The following is a 22,283-nucleotide window of genomic DNA, read 5'->3' as shown; positions in this document are numbered from 1 at the left end:
CTTGGTGAGACCGCATTTGGAATATTGCGTGCAGTTCTGGTCACCTCACTATAAGAAGGATGTGGAAGCGCTGGAAAGAGTGCAGAGGAGATTTACCAGGATGCTGCCTGGTTTGGAGGGTCGGTCTTATGAGGAAAGGTTGAGGGAGCTGGGGCTGTTCTCTCTGGAGCGGAGGAGATTGAGGGGAGACTTAATAGAGGTTTATAAAATGATGAAGGGGATAGATCGAGTGAACGTTCAAAGACTATTTCCTCGGGTGGATGGAGCTATTACAAGGGGGCATAACTATAGGGTTCATGGTGGGAGATATAGGAAGGATATCAGAGGTAGGTTCTTTACGCAGAGAGTGGTTGGGGTGTGGAATGGACTGCCTGCAGTGATAGTGGAGTCAGACACTTTAGAAACATTTAAGCGGTTATTGGATAGGCACATGGAGCACACCAGGATGGTAGGGAGTGGGATAGCTTGATCTTGGTTTCAGATGAAGGTCGGCACAACATCGTGGGCCGAAGGCCTGTTCTGTGCTGTACTGTTCTATGTTCTATATGTTCTATGTATGAACGGAGTGGGAATGGAGGGATACAAAAGAATGGTCTAGTTTGGACCAGGGAGCGGCGCGGGCTTGGAGGGCCGAAGGGCCTGTTCCTGTGCTGTATTGTTCTTTGTTCTTTATTCTTTTATTTCAATTGTGCCCATCCCCTGCAGTTTCCTTCCATATCCTATGCATCCTAAATGACGCCTAATCGCATCATCATTTCCTTTCCCCCAGCTATAACTCTTGCCCTGTGGTATATACCTATAGTAAGAAGTCTCACAACACCAGGTTAAAGTCCAACAGGTTTATTTGGTAGCAAATACCATAAGCTTTCGGAGCGCTGCTCCTTCCTATCCCAGTTGAAATGCTCCCCCACAAACATTTCTGCTACCTGACCGACTTCATTTCCTAAAATTGGGTCCAGTACTGCCCCTGTCTTCTCGGACTTTATACTGCTAGCTCAAAAAGCTCTCCTGGATGCACTTTAAGAATTCCACTCCCTCTAAGCCTTTACACTTTGCTTACCCCTGTTAATGTTGGGGAAGTTGAAATCCCCAACTATAATTACCCTATTATTTCTACACTTCTGAGAATTGTCTACATATCTGCCCATCTATCTTTCCCTGACTGTTTGGGGGCCTTTAATTCACTCCCAGAAACATGATGGCGCTCTTTATGTTTTTAAGTTGCACCCATATAGCCTCAATTGAGAAGCCTGCAAATATTTCATCCCATCTCACTGCAGGAACTGACTCCTTCATCAATATTCTGACACCACCTCCTCTTTTACATTCCCCACAACCTACATCTACAAAATCAGACCTCGAGCCAATTTGTGAGATGAGTCAAGTGTTAAATGTTTGAAGTTTGGAAATTTCAGGGTGTTTCATTACTCACTGGGAAATTACAGATTAAACCAAGTTAATTGTGAGTGAGTTTCTCACAATGTGACTTAAGGGGAAAATCAGAATCATCAAATGATGAAATAGAAATTCAGCCAATAAAATGGCTCCCTGAAAGACCAATCCAATTAGTCACATTCGCTCACCCTTTCCAAATATCACTGCAATCTTTCCCATTTTAGCTAATTGTACAGAATGTACAGAAGTGTGAAGTGATTCATTTTGGTAGAAAAATGCAGAGAGACAATACAAAATAAAGGGTACAATTCTAAAAGGTCTTCACGAGGAGAGAGACCTGGGTGTCTGTACATAAATCATTGAAGATAGCAGCACAAATTGGGGGAGCAGTTAATAAAGCATACAGCATCCTCGGCTTTATTTATAGAGGCACAGATAAGAAAGTTTGGCCTCAAATGATGCATTGTATCAGGTTCTGGGCGCCACATTTTAGGAAGGATGTGAAGGAGTTAGAAAGAGTGCAGAAAAGATTCACGAGAATGGTTCCTGAGATGAGGAACCTCAGTTACATTGATAGATTGGGGAAGGTAGGACTGTTTTCCCTAGAAAAGAGAAGGTTGGGAGGAGAGTGGCTAGAGGTATTCAAAAACAAGAGGACCCTGGATATGGTAGATAGAAATTGTTCCCATGTACACCCAGGTCCAGGTCATTAATTGATATCAAAAAGCATTTTTTGAACAAGGGTGCAATATTTTGAATTCTCCAATCCTCAGGCAGTATCTCAGGAGGATTGGAAGATTATGCCCAATCCTTCAGAATTTCCAGATTTATTTCCCTTGGCACCATCAGATACATCCCATCAGATCCTGGTGATTTGTCAACTTTTAGGTACAGCCAGCCTTGTAATGTCTGTTTGTCAATTTTTAGCCCCTCCAGTGTCGCAACCACCTCCTCTTTTAATATAAATGGGCAGCATCTTGTCTCTGGGTAAGGACAGACATGCTTTTATGTAACTTTTCTTACAACCATCATTCAAAAGACAGCTCCTCTGACAGTGCAGCACTCCCAGTGTTGGTTGCACTCAAGTGCCTGCCTTGGTAAACACACAGGCTCATTTGTACCTCTGCCTTCATGAGTAGATCCCCTTTTTGGCCTAATCTGCCCCACCTCTCCTCTTACTACCTTTTTAAAAATATGTCGAGAAGAATTTTGGATTTTCTTTTATGTTGGCTGACAATCTCTTCTCATAGTCTCCCTTTGCCTCTATGATTTCCTTTCTCACTTTTTTTCTGAACTTTCGATATTCAGCCTGATTCGCACTTGTATTATCAATCTGATATCTCTCAAATTCCCCATTTTCCTGCTTCACCTTACTTTCTATCTCTTTTCTCATACAGAGAGCTCCAGCTGGGAATCTATCTCAAACGTACCTGCACCATCTCTTTGTTAAAGAGAGCCATTGTTCGGATACAGTTTAGGCTGCCAATCTTTGACTCTAGTTTACCTAGAGTAGATCTCACTCCGCTGAACTGGGCCCTCCTCCAGTCTGATATTTTTACTTTAGATTGCTCTTTGTCATTTTCCATGGGTATCCTAAACTTTATAGCACTGTGATTAATTTTCCCTAAAAGTTTGAACAAATGCAGTTTCATTAGTCTCTGCAGATAACCGATGTTCTTTATCCTTGGTACCAACAAATCTCATCTGCACCCTCTATAAGGCCTTGACATGAACCAAAATTGTGATGCAGCACTGGGTATAATAGTCCAGTTGGATACAACTGATGTTTCATTAAGGTTGCAAGAGTCTTAATATATATCAGCAGACACAGTCAAATGTACAGAGAAAATGTCCCATTGACTGGCACAGAGTCTTTCTTCCTCCTACAGGGTGTTAAATAGGTTATTGTGTGTGTGGGGGAGCCCAATGCTGAGGTTATCTCGGGCACATTCCAGCTGGCTGTCATTGCTGTCACTGTTGGGCTAATGTAGCACAAATTGGAGTTGAAAGCTAGATGTGCAGTTAATGGGGAAACACATTGCCTTGTGCGGTACCGGGCCAAGGGAACTAGAATAGCCATACTCAGTAAAATTAAATAATTTCCAATGAGAAAACACTACACCTGGTACAGCGATCGTCCACTGGGGGAGTGAACGAGTGTAACTGAACGCTGATCCACCAACTCCAAGGCATTCAGGGCAGCTGGGCCAAAGACAAACTTTAATCTAGAGAAGAAACAACATTTAAGTCTAGTAGAAGCCTTTATATTGCCTACAGGTTGATCACAATGCAGGAGGTAACAGGAACCCAACAATATCCCAAAAAATATCCAGTCTCTAAGTTGAAACATCAACACTTCACTACATTAGGAAAAGTTTGTCCATTTTAAAGAAACCTGTTCTTAAAACAAGTGTGTTAAAAAGGAGCTAAACGCATTAACAAGCGTTGAGCAGGTGGACTCCTGCACATTGTACCTTCGTGAAGCAAGCAGATGAGCAGAAATCCATCAAAACATAGTTACAGGGTATAGATCCCCATATGCAAATGTGAAGTCATGAGTCCCAGAATAGGGAGGCATGGTGGCACAGGAGCAACAGAGTGGCACAATGGTTAGCACTGCTGCCTCACCGTGTCAGGAACCTGGGTCAATTCTGCTCTTGGGTGACTGTGTGGAGTTTGCATGTTCTCACTATATCTGCATGGGTTTCCTCCAGGTGTTCCAGTTTCCTCCCACATTTGATTTGATTTATTATTGTCATATGTATTGGGATGCAGTGAAAAGTATTGTTTTTTTGTGCGCTATATAGGCAAAGCATACCATTCATTGAGAACATAGAGAAGTAAAGGAGAGGGTGCAGAATGTAGTGTTATAGTCATAACTGGGGTGTAGAGAAAGATCAGCTGAACATAAGGTAGGCCCGTTCTAAAGTCTGACAGCAGCAGGGAAGAAGCTGTTCTTGAGTCAGTTGGTGCGTGACCTCAGACTTTTGTATCTTTTTCCCAATGGAAGAAGGTGAAAGAGAGAATGTCCGGGGTGCGTGGGGTCCTTGATTTCTGGCTGGCTTTCCAAGGCAGCGGGAAGTGCGGACAGAGTCAATGGATGGGAGGCTGGTTTGTGTGATGGACTGGGCTATGTTCACGACCTTTTGTAATATCCTTGGTACTTTATACTTCGTAGTGTGGATGAACAGAGAGATCTCAGTGTCCATGTGCATAGATCCCTGAAAGTTGGCACCCAGGTTGATAGGGTTGTTAAGAAGGCGTACGGAGTGTTAGCTTATATTGGTAGAGGGATTGAGTTTCGGAGCCAGGAGGTCATGTTGCAGCTGTACAAAACTCTGGTGCGGCCACACTTGGAGTATTGCGTACAGTTCTGGTCGCCGCATTATAGGAAGGATGTGGAAGCATTGGAAAGGGTGCAGAGAAGATTTACTAGGATGTTGCCTGGTATGGTGGGAAGGTCCTATGAGGAAAGGCTGAGGGACTTGAGTTGTTTTCATTAGAGAGAAGAAGGTTAAGAGGTGACTTAATAGAGGCATATAAGATGATCAGAGGATTAGACAGGGTGGATAGTGAGAGCCTTTTTCCTCAGATGGTGTAAGCTAGCACGAGGGGACATAGCTTTAAATTGAGGGGTGACAGATATAGGACAGATGTCAGAGGTAGGTTCTTCACTCAGAGAGTAGTAAGGGTGTGGAATACCCTGCCTGCAGCAGTAGTGGGCTCGCCAACATTAAGGGCATTTAAATGATCATTGGATAAACATATGGATGATATTGGAATTGTGTAGGTTAGATGGGCTTTAGATTGGTTTCACTGGTCGGCGCAACATCGAGGGCCGAAGGGCCTGTACTGCGCTGTAGTGTTCTATCTCGTGATCTTGTGGATTGGGCATGATTAATTGTCCCTCAGTTCCCAAGATGTGTGGGTTAGGGGATTAGTGGCGTAAACACGTGGAGTTATGGGGATAGGATAAGATGCTCTATCAGAGAGTGAGTGCAGACGCGATGGGCTGAATGTCCTCCTTCTGTACTATAGGTATTCTATGATATAATTGAATGCACTGTGTCTCCATCCCTCCACTTTGACAGAAATGTCTGTTTTGAAAACAAATATTTTTCTCTGATCGTTCTCAAATCACCAAAAACAACTTTAGTAAAGCTGTTATTTTGGAAATGCAAAGACAAACCCTTCCCTGACATCCTCCCCAGGCTACATTTACTCCTCTCCGCTTATCAAAACCCCCATCTTTGTTTATAAAAATGAAGACGGATTTGTTGTATCCCCCATAAAACGTGCTTTTAACATAGCAAATTCAAGGCACAAAATGAGGCCACTTTGGCCCATCATGTTGCTGCCAGCTGGCAAAGTGCTGTCCAGTGTTAATCCACCTCCCAGCTCTTGGTCTGTAGCTCTGTAAGTTACAGCACTTTAAGTGTACGTCCAAGTCATTTTTAAATGTGTCTGCTTTTATTAATCATTCCTCAGGAGGAAACGTGCACTTTCACCTTCTTTATTCATTCAACTCACCACCAACTGTTTCCGCAATTTAAAATTAGTCATCTGTTGATTGTTTTATTGCTGTTTAACTTTTTTGTTTCAAGAATCTGAGGGAACTCTCAGAATTTATCCTCGTGAGAAAAGCTCAGCTTGGAGATCGCGCCAAACAAACATCCGTCTTTTATCTGTGAATCCGTTTTAGTTTCCATATGCCTGAAGTCTGGCTCCTCTTACACTTATGTTGTGCTGTTACATTTACTGTTATATTTTTTCAATCCAATCCCAGATTAAGCAATCTCCCTTCCCGGGGACTTCTCTTCTGCTGGTATCTGAGTAATTAACACAAACAGCTCTCACTGAGTTTGGACCGACATTGAGGGGTCACTGTTAAACAGTCAACTATATATCAAATATTTGTAAAGGCATCAGGCTCCAGGGGCTAAACTGCAGACTCCGGCTCCTACTAGTTCTCATGTAAAGAACAAAGATAATGTGTAACTACTGACACAAGCAATTCCCAGATGTGGTATAGGAGCTCACAGCTTGATGGCGCATCTATACAAATAGCTTTGAATTGGGTTACGTTCATAGATGGTTGTGTATCCATGTGTGTAGATTAGATGTGATTTTTGCATGATTTTATTAACACAATTCAAAGATTTGTTGTGACAGTTTAACCAAAGTAATGCTTGACAATCCATCGCCTGATCTGGAATTCCTGAATTGAGATATATATTGTGTAATACACGGAGATATGTAGTGAATTTAGAAGTTCCACTGATGAATTGCTGGATTAATGCACTAACCCAATGTGACACTAAGTCAGGAATGTCCTTGTGAATTGGATATCAGTATGAGTTTCTCCAACCTGTGTGAAGTCGGCCAGGATTCCCACTCGGGATTGCCTTTCAGTATGCCCTGCTGGAAACTGGACGTGACACAGAGTATCATGGTGGCTATGGTGCATACAGCACTGCTTCCCCTGCAGCCCAAAGCATTGGTTCTGCTTTGCACAACCAACTAACATTGCTAAACAAGAAAATCAAAGTACCAAGCCAGTGTGAACATTGACCGTGATGCGCTTGATGCTTGTCAGAGAGATGCCATGCCTTGGCAGAATTGTTGCTCAAAATATAACAGGAACAAATTTCAAATGAAGGGTGTAAAAGAAATAGTCTACACTATAATAAATATAATAAATAGTCTACACTATAATAAATATAATAAATATTCTATACTATAATAAATATTCTACACTATAAATATTATAATAAATATTCTACACTATGACCTCCTGTCTGCAATCAAATGTTCAGGAACACGAGGTGTCAGTCTCTCGTGTCACTGGAATAATTGTACAGTACTTTTGGGAGTAGAAACATGGAAGAAACAGTATTTGGATAAATAAAAGTTATTATTAGTGTTTTATAAATGTTTTATCACTGGCTTTAGTTTCAAAAAATTTAATTCTTAAAAATTCTTACACAAAATGCTGGCTAGGCGCAAATTTATTACCCATCCCAAATTGTCCTGGAGAAGGTGATGGTGAGCTGCTTCCTTAAACCATTGCCAACCATGCAGTGTAGGTACATCCACAGTGCTGCTACGGATGGAGTTCCAGGATTTTGACCCAGCAACAGCGTAGGCACAGCAATGTAACTACACTCAAGATGTTCGGCACCATCCAGGACAAAGCAGCCTGCTTGATTGTTACCCCTTCCACAGACATTCAATTCCTTCAACAGCGACAAACCGTGGCAGCCATGCGCAACATCTACAAGATGAACTGCACCAAGACTCCTCAGGCAACACCTTTCAAACCCATGACTGCCACCAACTAAAAGGACAAGATCAGCAGATATGTGGGAACATCACCACCTGGAGATTCCACTCCAATGTCACTCATCCTCCTGGCTTGGAAATATATTGCCGTTCCTTCACTGTTGCTGGGTCAAAATCCTGGAACTCCCTCCCTAACAGCACTGTGGGTGTACCTACACCTCAGGGACTGCAGCAACTCAAGAAGGCAGCTCACCACCACCTTCTGAAGAGCAACTAGGGATAGGCAATAAATGCTGTCCCTACTCCGATCTGAGGTTCCTACCTGCTTCAAGAAGACAACCATCATCTCTGTACCAAAAAAAATGACGGTCAGGATAAATGGGTGTTTTCCATTTCAACAGAAAAAATAGAAAGGCAAATTATTACCTAATTGGAAAGCAGATTCAAAATGCGTCCGGGCAGAGGGATCTGGGTGTCTGTGTTCATGAATCACAGAAAGTCGGTATCAGGTGCAGCACGTAATAAAAATACCAAATGGGATGTTGGCGTTTATTGCAAAAGAATGGAGTATAAAAGCAGAAAAATGGTGATGAGACCAGATCTGAAGTATTGTGTCCAGTTTTGGTCTCCTTATTTGAGGAAGGATGTGGTGGCATTGGAGGCAGTTCAGAGGAGGTTCATCAGATTGATTCTGGGAATGAGGGGTTGACGTATAAGGAGAGATTAAACAGTTTGGGTTTGTACTCGCTGGAGTTTAGAAGGACGAGAGGGGATCTGATCGAGGGAGATAACATTTTAAAATGGATTGATAAAGTAAATGTAGACCAAATGTTTCCTCTTATGGGGCAATCTCAGACAAGCGGTCACAGGTATAGAATCATAGAATCCCTATAGTGCAGAAGGAGGCCATTCGGCCCATCGAGTCTGTACCGACCACAATCCCACCCAGGTCCCATTCCCCCACACATTTATCCTGCTAATTCCCCTGACACTAAGGGTCAATTTATCATGGCCAATCAACCTAACCCACACAACTTTGGACTGTGGAAGGAAACCGGAGCATCCGGAGGAAACCCACGCAGACACGGGGAGAATGTGCAAACTCCACACAGACAGTGACCTGAGGCTGGAATTGAACCTGGGTCCCTGGCGCTGTGAGGGAGCAGTGCTAACCACTGTGCCACTCTATAGGTTGAGATGAGGAGGAACGACTTCTCGCAGAGGGTGGTGAATTTGTGGAACTCGCTGCCCCATCGCGCGGTGGAGTCTGAAATGTTCAATGGTTTCAAGAGGCAGATAGGGCAAGATACAAAAGTCTGAGATCAACCGCCTCAAGAACAGCTTCTTCCCTGTGGCCATCAGACTTTTGAATGGACTTACCTTGCATTAAGCTGATCTTTCTCTACACCCTTGCTATGACTGTAACACTACATTCTGCACCCCTTCTTTTCCTTTTCCCCTCTTTACTCTATAATTTGATTTATTATCGTCACATGTATTGGGATACAGTGAGAAGTATTGTTTCTTGCGCACTAAACGGACAAAACATGCTGTTCATAGAGTACATAGGTACATTTTGTAGGTTAGGGCAGCAGATTTCCTTCCCTAAAGGACATTATTAAACCAGATGAGTTTTTACAACGATCAACAATGGTTTCATGATCATCATTTGACTTTTAATTCCAGATTTTGACTGAATTCAAATTTCACCATTTGCCGTGGTGGGATTCGAACCTGGGTTCCCAGAGCATTACCCTGGGTCTCTGGATTACTAGTCCAGTGACAATACCATTATGCCACTGCCTCCCATTGACGCAGGTGATGTGGGCATGGTTCTCAATGAGTACTTGTCTTCACAAGGGAAGGAGATGATTCAGGCATTCCAGTTAAAGAGGAGGAGTGTGAAATATTAGATACAATAAGCGAAGTGGGAGAGGAAGTACTGGAGGGAATTACATCCTTGAAGGTGGATAAATCACCAGGGCCAGATGGGTTGTATCCTAGGCTGTTGAAGGAAACCAGGGAAGAAATAGCAGATACTCTGAGGATCATTTTCCAATCCTAACTTGATACAGGCAAGGGCCCAGAGGACTGAAGGTCTAAGGACTTTGTACCATTATTTAGAAAGGCTGTGAGGGATAGGCCAGAAAACTACAGGCCAGTCAGTCTGAGTTCAGTGGTGGGAAAATTATTGGAAACAATGCTGAGAGACAAGGTAAACTTCCACAGAAAGGCATGGATTGGTCAGGGATAGTCAGTGTAGTTTTGTACATGAAAGATCTAGTCTTACTAACTTAATATAATTTTTTAAGGAAGTAACTGGGAGGATTGAGGAGGGTAGTGCAGTGGATGTTGTTTACATGGATTTCAGTAAGGCCTTTGACAAGGTCTCACATAGCAGACTGGTGAGAAAAATTTAATTCCATGGGAGGATACAAAAAACAAAGAACAATACAGCACAGGAACAGGCCCTTCGGCCCTCCAAGCCCGCGCCACTCCCTGGTCCAAACTAGACCATTCTTTTGTATCCCTCCATTCCCACTCCGTTCATGTGGCTATCTAGATAAGTCTTAAACGTTCTCAGTGTGCCCGCCTCCACCACCTTGCCTGGCAGCGCATTCCAGGCCCCCACCACCCTCTGTGTAAAATATGTCCTTTAGGTATCTGTGTTAAACCCCCCCCCCCCCCCCCCCCCCGCTCACCTTGAACCTCTGACCCCTCATGAACGTCACCACCGACCTGGGAAAAAGCTTCCCACCGTTCACCCTATCTATGCCTTTCATAATTTTATACACCTCTATTAGGTCACCCCTCATCCTCCGTCTTTCCAGGGAGAACAACCCCAGTTTACCCAATCTCTCCTCATAACTAAGCCCTTCCATACCAGGCAACATCCTGGTATACCTCCTCTGCACTCTCTCTAAAGCCTCCACGTCCTTCTGGTAGTGTGGCGACCAGAACTGGACGCAGTATTCCAAATGCGGCCGAACCGCATACAACCGCAACATCAGACCCCAACTTTTATACTCTATGCCCCATCCTATAAAGACAAGCATGCCATATGCCTTCTTCACCACCTTCTCCACCTGTGACGTCACCTTCAAGGATCTGTGGACTTGCACACCCAGGTCCCTCTGCGTATCTACACCCTTTATGGTTCTGCCATTTATCGTATAGCTCCTCCCTACCTTATTTCTACCAAAATGCATCACTTCGCATTGATCTGGATTGAACTCCATCTGCCATTTCTTTGCCCAAATTTCCAGCCTATCTATATCCATCTGTAGCCTCTGACAATGTTCCTCACTATCTGCAAGTCCAGCCAATTTCGTGTCGTCTGCAAACTTACTGATCACCCCAGTTACACCTTCTTCCAGATCGTTTATATAAATCACAAACAGCAGAGGTCTCAATACAGAGCCCTGCGGAACATCACTAGGCCTCCAGCCGGAAAAAGACCCTTCCGCTACCACCCTCTGTCTTCTGTGACTAAGCTAGTTCTCCGCCCATCTAGCCACCTCCCCCTTTATCCCATGAAATCCAACCTTTTGCACCAACCTACCATGAGGTACTTTGTCAAACGCTTTCCTAAAGTCCATATACACGACATCCACGGCCCTTCCCTCGTCAACCATTCTAGTCACTTCTTCAAAAAACTCCACCAGGTTAGTGAGGCATGACCTCCCTCTCACAAAACCATGCTGACTATCGTTAATGAGTTTATTCCTTTCTAAATGCGCATACATCCTATCTCTAAGAATCCTCTCCAACAACTTCCCTACCACGGACGTCAAGCTCACCGGCCTATAATTTCCTGGGTTATCCTTCCTACCCTTCTTAAATAACGGGACCACATTAGCTATCCTATGCTCAATTTATTTTTATTCATTCATGGGACATGGGCATCGCTGGCTGGCCAGCATTTATTGCCCATCCCTGATTGCCTGAGGGCAGTTGAGAGTCAACCACATTGTAGGCCAGACCAGGTAAGGACAGCAGATTTCTTTTCCCTCAAGGACATTAGTGAACCAGATGGGTTTTTCCGACAATCGACAACGGTTTCATGGTCATCAGTAGATTCTTAATTCCAGATATTTTTTATTGAATTCAAATTCCACCATCTGCCGTGGCGGAATTTGAACCCGGGTCCCCAGAACATTAGGTGAATTTCTGGATTAATAGTCTACTGACAGTACCACTAGGCCTCCCCATAAGTGACAGGAAACAAAGAGTAATGGCCAATGGATGTTTTTGTGAATGGAAAGGGGTTTCCAGTGATGTTCTAAGGGCTCAGTATTGGGCCCCTTGCTGTTTGTTGTCTACATTAATGATTTAGACTTAAATGTGAGTGACACGATTGGGAAATTTGCAGATAGAATAAAACGCCAGTCCAGCCTTCTCTGGAGGAAGGTGTCCAGTTCTGGGCAACACTTCTGGAACAATGTGAAGGCTATGCTGAGAGTGCAAGAAGATTTGCAAGAATGGTTTGAAGGATGAGGGACTTCAGTTATGAGGTCAAATTGACGAAGCAGGGGTTACTCTCCTAAGAGGAGGGATGGTTTAAAGGAGATTTGATCGAATCATTCAAAATCATGAAGGGTCCAGGTGGAGTAGAGAGAGAGACACTGTCCCCTCAGACAGAGGGGTTGAGAACCCAGGTCATAAATTTAAGATGACAAACAAAAGAACCAAATGTGACACAAAAAACATTATGCAACAAGTGTTTTGGTTCTGGAATGTACAGCCTGAGAACGTGGCAGGTTCAACTGGGCTTTCAAAAGGGAATCGCTCAAGTACCTGAAGATAAAAACGTACAGGCTTTTGGAGAAAGGGCAGGTGAATGGGTCTATTGGAATTGCTCTTGCAGTCAGCCAGTGGGGACTCCACTGACCTCTTTCTGTGCAGTAATCTTTCAATGATCCTGTTACGATTCTGTACATTGCACCTGTGCTGCCATAAGAATATCGGATTGGGTTCCTTCCTAAGTCTGAAAATCAGCCTAGCTTTTAAAAATCATAGAATTTAGCACCCCCCTGTGGCTATGAAATGTATATGGACATTTGATCCCCGCTATTATTTCTGAAACATCACTCACCGCTGATATTAAACTGACTAGCCTGTAGTTACTGGAGTTGTCGTCACACTCCTCCTTGAATAAGGGTGTCAGATTTGCCACTTTTCTCTCCAACTTCCCTGTATCTAGGGGAGATTTGATGATTGGCAAGTCTTTCTTCTACCCGCCCCCAATTTCTTTCAGCAACTTGGTACGTATCCTCTGTCTTCACTACAGAAGGTCCAAAGAAATTCCAGCAATAGCATGACTGAGGAGGTAGAAGGAACTTGGTGCAATTTCAATCACTAGGGAAGCAGTAGTCAGCAAACTGGCGGCTGACAAGTCACTCAGTCCCGATGGAATTCACCTGTGGGTTTTGAAGGAGACAAATGAGGATTAAATGTGTTGGTGTTAATTTTCCAAAATTTGCTAGATTCAGGAAAGATTCCATCAGATTGGAAAGTAGCAAATATAACCCCTCTGTTCAAGAAAGGAGGGAGGCAGAATCTGGGAAACTATAGGTCAGTTAGCTTGACCTCTGTCACGGAGTGGGTGTTAGAATCAATCATTGAGGAAAAGTTGGTCACTGAGAAAAACTCAAGGTAATCAGGAAATATCAGCATGGTTTTGTGAAAGGGAAATCACATTTAACCAATTTATTGGGGTTCTTTGAAGGAGTCACATGTGCTGTGGATAAAGGGGAACTAGTGGATATACCGTACTTGGATTTTCACAAGGCAGACAAGGCATTTGATAAGGTGCCACATCAAAGGTTATTGCAGAAAATAAAAGCTCATGGTGTAGGGAGTAACTTGTTGGCATGTCCTGCAGGGGTCTGTGCTGGGGCCTCAAGAGTTTACAATTTATATCAATGACTTAGATGAAAGGAGTGAAGGCAAGGTAGCTAAATTTGAAGATGACACAAAGATAGGTAGGATACTGTGTTGTGAAGAGGACAAGAGGTTACAAACAGATATCGATAGGTTGAGTGAGTGGACGAAACTCTAGCCGATGGAGTCTGTGGAATTGTTCATTTTGACAGGAAGAATAAAAGAGCAGTGTGTTAACTAAAAAGAGAATGGCTGCAGAATTCTGAAACGCGGAGGAATCGAGGTGTTCTAGTGCATGAGTCACAAAAGGTCTGTATGCAGGTACAGCGAGTAATTAAGAAGGCTAATGGAATACTATCCTTTATTATAAGTGGAATTGAATGCAAAATTTAGGATGTTATGCTTCAGTTATACAGAGCATTGGTGAGACCACATCTCAAATATGCATGCATGCATTGGAGATGGTTTAGGGAGGTTTGAAACATAGAAACATAGAAGATAGGAGCAGGAGGAGATCATTTGGCCCTTCGAGCCTGCTCCGCCATTCATTACGATCATGGCTGATCGTCCAACTCAATAGCCTAATCCTGCTTTCTCCCCATAACCTATGATCCCATTCGCCCCAAGTGCTATATCCAGCCGCCTCTTGAATAAATTCAATGTTTTGGCATCAACTACTTCCTGTGGTAATGAATTCCACAGGCTCACCACTCTTGGGTGAAGAAATGACTCCTCACCTCCGTCCTAAATGGTCTACCCTGAATCCTCAGACTGTGACCCCTGGTTCTGGACTCCCCCACCCATCAGGAATATCCTCCCTGCATTTACCCTGTCCAGTCCTGTTAGAATTTTATAAGTCTCTATGAGATCTCCCCTCATTCGTCTGAACTCCAGTGAAAACAATCCTAACCTAGTCAATCTCTCCTCATATATCAGTCCCGTCATCCCCGGAATCAGCCTGGTAAACCTTCGCTGCACTCCCTCGAGAGCAAGAACATCCTTCCTCAGAAAATGAGAATAAAACTGCACACAATACTCTCGGTGTGGCTTCACCAAGGCCCTGTATAATTGCAACAACACACCCCTGCTCCTGTACTCGAAACCTCTCGCAATGAAGGCCAACATGCCATTTACCTTCTTTACCGCCTGCTGCACCTGCATGCTTACCTTCAGTGACTGGTGCACAAGGACACCCAGGTCCCGCTGCACACTCCCCTCTCCCAATTTACAGCCATTCAGGTAGTAATCTGCCGCCTTGTTTTTGTTTCCAAAGTGAATAACCTCACATTTATCCAAATCATACTGCATCTGCCACTCACCCAACCTGTCCAGATCATTCTGAAGGATCTCTGCATCCTCGTCACAGTTCACCCTCCCACCCAACTTGGTATCACCTGCAAACTTTGAGATGTTACATTTTGTTCCCTCATCCAAATCATTTATATATTGTGAATAGCTGGAGTCCCAGCACCGATCCCTGTGGCACCCCACTAATTACTGCCTGCCAATTTAAAAGCACTCATTAATTCCTATTCTTTGTTTCCTCTCTGCCAACCAGTTTTCTATCCATCTCAATACACTTCCCCCAACCCCATGCCCTTTAATCTTGCACGGAAATCTCTTATGCGGGACTTTGTCAAATGCTTTCTGAATGTCCAAATATACCACATCGACTGGCTTACCCTTGTCAACTCTACTAGTTATATCTTCCACCTTCTTCCGCCATGAAAAAGATACAAAAGTCTGAGGACACGTATCAACTGACTCAAGAACAGCTTCTTCCCTGCTGCTATCAGACTTTTGAATGGACCTACCTTGCATTAAATTGGTCTTTCTCTACACCCTAGCTATGACTGTAACACTACATTCTGCACTCTCTCCTTTCCCTCTCTATGTACGGGAAGCTTTGTCTGTATAGGGCGCAAGAAACAATACTGTATACTAATACATGTGACAATAATGAATCAAATCAAATCAAAAAGGTTCAGATCAGTAATGGAGAAGAGCAAGATCCAATCTAAAGCAGGATTTCTGAATTGGAAGAGGGTTAACCTCAATGAGATAAGAGGGGATGCAGCCCAGACAAATTAGAATCAACTGTAACAGACCAATGGGTGAGTTTTAATGATGTTTCACATACAGGGCAGCTCAAGTCCAACAAGAACAAAAAGTCAGGCAACTAAAACCACGTCTCCTTGGAAGATAAGGGAGATAAAAAAATACGATGAGTGAAACAAAGTGTATAATGCATCTCAGGTGAATTGTTGAAGTGGGAACCAGGCCAAATACAAAACATTGAGAGGAGAAACATAGAAACTAGAAGGAGTAGGCCATTCGGCCCTTCGAGCCTCTTCCACCCTTCGAGCCTGTTCCGCCATTCATTATGATCATGGCTGATCATCAAATTCAATATCCTGATCCCCCTTCCTCCCAGATCCCTTGATCCCTGTAGCCCCAAGAACGATATCTAATTTATTTTTGAAATCAGACGACATTTTGGCCTCAACTGCTTTCTGTGATAATCAATTCCACACATTCACCACCCTCTGGGTGAAAACATTTCTCCTCACTTCAGTTCTAAAAGGTTTACCCCCTTATCCTCAAACTATGACCCCGAGTTCTGGATTCCCCCACCATTGGGAACATTCTTTTTGAATCTACCCTGTCTAACCCTGTTAGAATTTTAAAGGTTTCTATGAGATCCCCTCTCACTCTTCCAAACTCCAGTAAATATAATCCTATTTGACATAGTCTCTCCTCATATGACAGACCTGCCATCCTAGGAATCAGCCTGGTAAAGCTTCGCTGTACTCCCTCTGTAGCAAGGACATCCTTCCTCAGATAATGACACCAAAACTGCACACAATACTCCAGGTGTGGCCTCACCAATGCCCGATACAATTGCAGTAAAACATCCCCATCCCTATCCTCAAATCCTCTCGCTATGAAGGCCAACATACCATTTGCCTTCTTTACTGCCTGCTGTACCTGCGCACTTACTTTCAGCGACTGGTGCATGAGGACACCAAGGTCCCACCTCTCTCAATTTACACCCATTCAAGTAATAATTTATCTTCCTATTATTGTTACCAAAGTGGATAACCTCACATTTATCTACATTATACTGTATCTGCCATGCAGATGCCCACACACTCAGCCTGTCCAAATCACGCTGAAGCATCTCTGCATCCTCCTCACAGCTCACCCTCCCACCCAGCTTAATATCATCTGCAAATTTGGCGATAATACATTTAGTTCCCTCGTCCAAATCATTAATATATAATGTGAACAGTTGGGGTCCGAGCACAGATCCCTGCGGAACTCCACTAGTCACTGACTGCTGATTAGAAAAAGACCCATTTATGCCAACTCTTTGCTCCTTATCTGCTAACCAGCTTTCTATCCATCTCAAGACATTACCTGAAATCCCATGTGCTTTAACTTTACATAGTAGTCTGTTATGTGAGACCTTGTCGAAAGCCTTCTGAAAGTCTAAATACACCACATCTACTGGTTCTCCTTGGTCAACTCTACTGGTTACATCCTTAAAGAATTCCAATAGATTCATCAAGCATGATTTCCCTTTTGTAAATCCATGCTGACTTTGTCTGATTAAACCACTGCCTTCCCAATGCTGAGTTATGAAATCCTTGATAATAGACTCTAGCAACTTCCCCAGTACCGACGTTAGGCTCACTGGTCTATAGTTGCCTGTTTCTCTCTACCTCCCTTTTTGAATAGCGGACTTACATTAACTACCCTCCAATCTGTAGGAACTATTCCAGAATCCGAAGAATTTTGGAAAATAACCACCAATGGATCCACTATTTCCAGGGCCACTTCCTTCAGTACTCTGGGATGAAGATTATCAGGACCTGGAGATTTATCCACCTTCAATCCCATCAATTTCCTCAAAACCATTTCTCTACTAATGCTGATTTCCTTCAGCTCCTCACTAAAACTTGTTTCTCTCAGAATTTCTGGTACATTATTCATGTCTTCCTTTGTGAAGACTGAAGCATAGTACAAATTTAATTCCTTGGCCATTTCTTTATTCTCCGTTATGAATTCTCCCGTTTCTGACTGACTGACATTCATTTTTGTCAATTTTTTTCTCTTGACATACATATAGAAACTTTTACAGCCAGTTTTTATGTTCCCCACTTGCTTACTCTCGTACTCTATTTTTCCCTTCTTAATCAATCCATTGGTCCTCATTTTCTGAATTTTAAACTGCTCCAAATCCTCAGGCCTATTGCTTTTTCTTGCCAATTTGTATGGCAGTGAAGAGAAAAGTAAGACTGACTAAGAGAGAGTATGAGAATAGAATGGTAGTTAATGTAAAAGGGAACCCAAGAATCTTCTACCGGCATCTGAATATTAAGTGGGTAGTACGAGGTAGACTGGGTCCTTTATGCTTAGAGGCACGTGGCACAGCTAAAGTACTTAATTAGCACTTTGTAGTGTTTACCAGGAAGGAGGAAACTGACAAAATATCAGAAGCAGAGATGGTAGAGATAATGGATGAGGTGAAAATTGATAGGTGGGATGCACTAGAAAGGCTGGCCATTCTTTTTTTTTCTTGTGACTGTGAAGCAAGTGCAGAAACTGACAGGAGTCTAGGAGCAGCATTTCTTTAAATTTTCACCGGGATGTGGCATCACTGGATGGACCAGCACTTGTTGCTCATCCCAAATTGTCCTTCAGAGGATGGAATCTACTTGAATTGCTGCAGTCCATCTGGTGACCATTAGACAAAGGACCAGGAATAAGCCATTTGGCCCACCATTCATGAGAACATGACTGACCTGAGATGATAATCCTTAACTCCAGTTTCCCGCCTTATCTCCATAACCCTTGATTCCCTTACTGATTAAAAATCTGTGCATCTCAACCTTGAAGACATAAGAACATAAGAAATAGGAGCAGGAGTAGGCCATCTAGCCCCTCGAGCCTGCCCCGCCATTCAATAAGATCATGGCTGATCTGAAGTGAATCAGTTCCACTTACCCGCCTGCTCCCCATAACCCTTAATTCCCTTACCAATCAGGAATCCATCTATCCGTGATTTAAACATATTCAACGAGGTAGCCTCCACCACTTCAGTGGGCAGAGAATTCCAGAGATTCACCACCCTCTGAGAGAAGAAGTTCCTCCTCAACTCTGTCCTAAACTGGCCCCCCTTTATTTTGAGGCTGTGCCCTCTAGTTCTGGTTTCTTTTTTAAGTGGAAAGAATCTCTCCACTTCTACCCTATCCAGCCCCTTCATTATCTTATATACCTCTATAAGATCACCCCTCAGCCTTCTAAACTCTAACGAGTACAAACCTAATCTGCTCAATCTCTCCTCATAATCTACACCCCTCATCTCCGGAATCAACCTGGTGAACCTTCTCTGCACTCCCTCCAAGGCCAATATATCCTTTCGCAAATAAGGGGACCAAAACTGCACACAATATTCCAGCTGCGGCCTCACCAGTGCCTTGTACAGATGCAGCAAGACTTCTCTGCTTTTATATTCTATCCCCCTCGCGATAAATGCCAACATCCCATTTGCCTTCTTGATCACCTGTTGTACTTGCAGACTGAGTTTTTGCGACTCATGCACAAGGACCCCCAGGTCCCTTTGCACAGTAGCATGTTGTAATTTTTTTCCATTTAAATAATAATCCAATTTGCTATTATTTCTTCCAAAGTGAATAACCTCGCATTTGCCAACGTTATACTCCATCTGCCAGATCCTCGCCCACTCACTCTGCCTATTCAAATCTCTCTGCAGACCTTCCGCTTCCTCCACGCAATTCACTTTCCCACTTATCTTCGTGTCGTCAGCAAACTTTGTTACCCTACACTCAGTCCCCTCCTCCAGATCATCTATGTAAATAGTAAACAGTTGAGGCCCCAGTACCGATCCCTGCAGCACGCCACTAGTCACCATCTGCCAACCAGAAAAGCACCCATTTATTCCAACTCTCTGCTTCCTGTTGGATAGCCAATCCACGCTAACACCCTACCCCCAACTCCGTGTGACCCAATCTTCTGCAGCAACCTTTTGTGAGGCACCTTATCGAATGCCTTTTGGAAATCCAAAAACACCGCATCCACCGGTTCCCCTCCGTCAACCGCACTAGTCACATCTTCATAAAAATCCAGTAAGTTCGTCAAACACAACTTTCCTCTCATGAATCCATGCTGCGTCTGCTTGATCGAACCATTCTTATCCAGATGGCCTGCTATTTCTTCTTTATTGAAGGATTCCAGCATTTTCCCAACTACAGACGTTAAACTAACCGGCCTGTAGTTACCCGCCTTTTGTCTACTTCCTTTTTTAAACAGGAATACTTAATGACCCAGTCTCTACAGCCCTCTGTGGTAAAGAATACCACAGATTCACTCCCCACTGACAGAAGAAATTCCTCATCATCCCTCTTCTAAATGCCTCACCACTGCCTTAAACTACGATTAGGTTCTCTGGTCCTAGACACCCCACAAGAGAAACAATCTCTCAGCATCTCGGTGTAGGTACACCTACAATGCTACCACCTAGGAGAGGTTATTGAAAGTTCAGATATTAGTGTTCCTAAATACTGGTGTAGAATGGAGATTGCATTATTCACCAGATACACTGAGACCATTTGATAAAATATTTGACGACCAGTCATCACCTTATCCAAACTCCTAGAGAGTTGCTAAACAGTCCAGTCACTTCTACATCACTCAGATCAAGAATTGCAGACTGTGTATTTAACAAGTCACGGTTGTCGATTAATGGCCATGGCAAAATTAAATGGGGGATTGAAAGACGATTTGCACAGACAGCTTATATACACAGACACCCTGAAACAATCGGAAAACTTTGATAAACCATATATAAAATATTAATTTTAAAGTATTCATCATTGACAGCAATATCAATAATGCAATCCAAGCTTATCCCAGAATCAAATAAGACATTTATCAAATGGTTTCTTAACTACAGAGCCAGGGGACAGATGGAGAAACTCTTCCCACTTGTACTCACGCCAGAAGCAGTTCATCTGTCACTGGAAAAAACAAGAAACAAGAAAGCTCATTAGTGCCCATTTTGCAAACATATCCTCTCAAAGCAAACCTAACAACAACACTCTCAGTCAGACACTATGAACTGTACAAAATAGAAAGCTAACCAGTGCTAAAAAATGTCTATCTGCCTCTGACACTAAATGTACCAAGTCTTGCTGGCTCCCAACTCATCCCGTTCAGCAATTACTACTAATTTTTAAAATTTGATTTATTATTGTCACATGTATTAACATACAGTGAAAAGTATTGTTTCTTGCGCGCTATACAGAGCATACCGTTCGGAGACAAGGAAACAAGAGAGTGTAGAGTGCTACAGTCATAGCTAGGGTGTAGAGAAAGATCAACTTAATGCAAGGTAGCTCCATTCAAAAGTTTGACAGCAGCAGGGAAGAAGTTATTCTTGAGTTGGTTGGTACATGACCTCAGACTTTTGTATATTTTTTCCGATGGAAGAAGGTGGAAGAGAGACTGTCAGGGGTGCATGGGGTCCTTAATTATGCCGGCTGCTTTGCCGAGGCAGCGGGAAGCGTAGACAGAGTCAATGGATAGGAGGCTGGTTTGTGTGATGGATTGGGCTACATTCATGGCCTTTTGTAGTTTCTTGTGGTCTTGGGCAGAGCAGGAACCATACCAAGCTGTGATACGACCAGACAGAATGCTTTCTATGGTGCATTTGTAAAGGTTGGTGAGAGTCGTACCTGACATGCCAAATTTCCTTAGTCTTCTGAGAAAGTAGAGGCGTTGGTGGGCTTTCTTAACTATAGTGTCAGCATGGGGGGACCAGGATAGGTTGTTGGTGATCTGGACACCTCAAAACTTGAAGCTCGCGACCCTTTCTACTTCATCCCTGTTAATGTAGACAGGGGCATGTTCTCCACTACGCTTCCTGAAGTCAATGACAATCTTCTTTGTTTTGTTGACATTGAGGGAGAAACTATTGTCCTCGCACCAGTTCACCAGATTCTCTATCTCATTCCTGTACTCTGTCTCGTCATTGTTTGAGATTCCACCCACTATGGTGATGTCATCAGCAAACTTGAAAATCGAGTTGGAGGGGAATTTGGCCACACAGTCATAGGTGTATAAGGAGTATAGCAGGGGGCTGAGAACACAGCCTTGTGGGGCACCAGTGTTGAGGGTGATCGTGGAGGAGGTGTTGTTGCCTCACTGATTGTGGTCTGTGAGTTAGGAAGGGCCTATTAAGGAAGGAACTCCCGGTGTCTGCTCAGTGGCTGCTGGAAGTGGGCATGGCTGCCACTGATTCAAAAGGGGGATCAGCCAGGGTTCTCACAGCTACACAGGCCCAATAAATACTGCTGGGAAATTGATTACTATTGGCTGAGACTGGATTGTGATGGTTCTGTGGTTAAAACCATGACAAATGGCTATCCTGGAAAGAGCGCGGCTAACTCCTGATACACTGCAACCCCAGAGTGATTCACCTTGTCGAGGAGAGGGGAGGAAAATGGGGAGAAACATTAAAACTGGTCCCTGTTGTGAAGAATTTGACACGAGTTAGAAAACTGTCAAGGCAGTGATGGATGGATATGGTAATCACAGAGTACTAGAGTGCACAAGAGGCCCTTCGGCCCATCGAGTTAATCTGCTGGCTATTTAAAAAAAAATTAACCCAGGGGTTGAAAGTTCAAATCCCACCATGG

General features: G+C 43.5%; 1 protein-coding gene across 2 annotated transcripts in view; it reads right to left on the bottom strand.

The window, feature by feature from the left end:
* The window catches only part of zswim7 (zinc finger, SWIM-type containing 7), a 41,253-nt gene that overhangs the window by 8,863 nt on the left and 10,107 nt on the right, over positions 1–22,283 (bottom strand). For both annotated transcript variants that reach the window (XM_078224523.1, XM_078224524.1), the window contains 2 exons: positions 20,582–20,603; positions 3,518–3,620 (listed from right to left, as the gene is read on the bottom strand). In XM_078224523.1, the coding sequence (XP_078080649.1) occupies positions 3,518–3,620; positions 20,582–20,603 (125 nt within the window). The remainder of the gene's footprint in view (positions 1–3,517; positions 3,621–20,581; positions 20,604–22,283) is intronic.

The sequence above is a fragment of the Mustelus asterias genome, chromosome 12, assembly GCF_964213995.1.
Source record: "Mustelus asterias chromosome 12, sMusAst1.hap1.1, whole genome shotgun sequence".
Taxonomy (NCBI): Eukaryota; Metazoa; Chordata; class Chondrichthyes; order Carcharhiniformes; family Triakidae; genus Mustelus; species Mustelus asterias.
The sequence above is the reverse complement of the archived record's forward strand: the minus strand, read 5'-3'. Positions and strand labels throughout refer to the sequence as shown.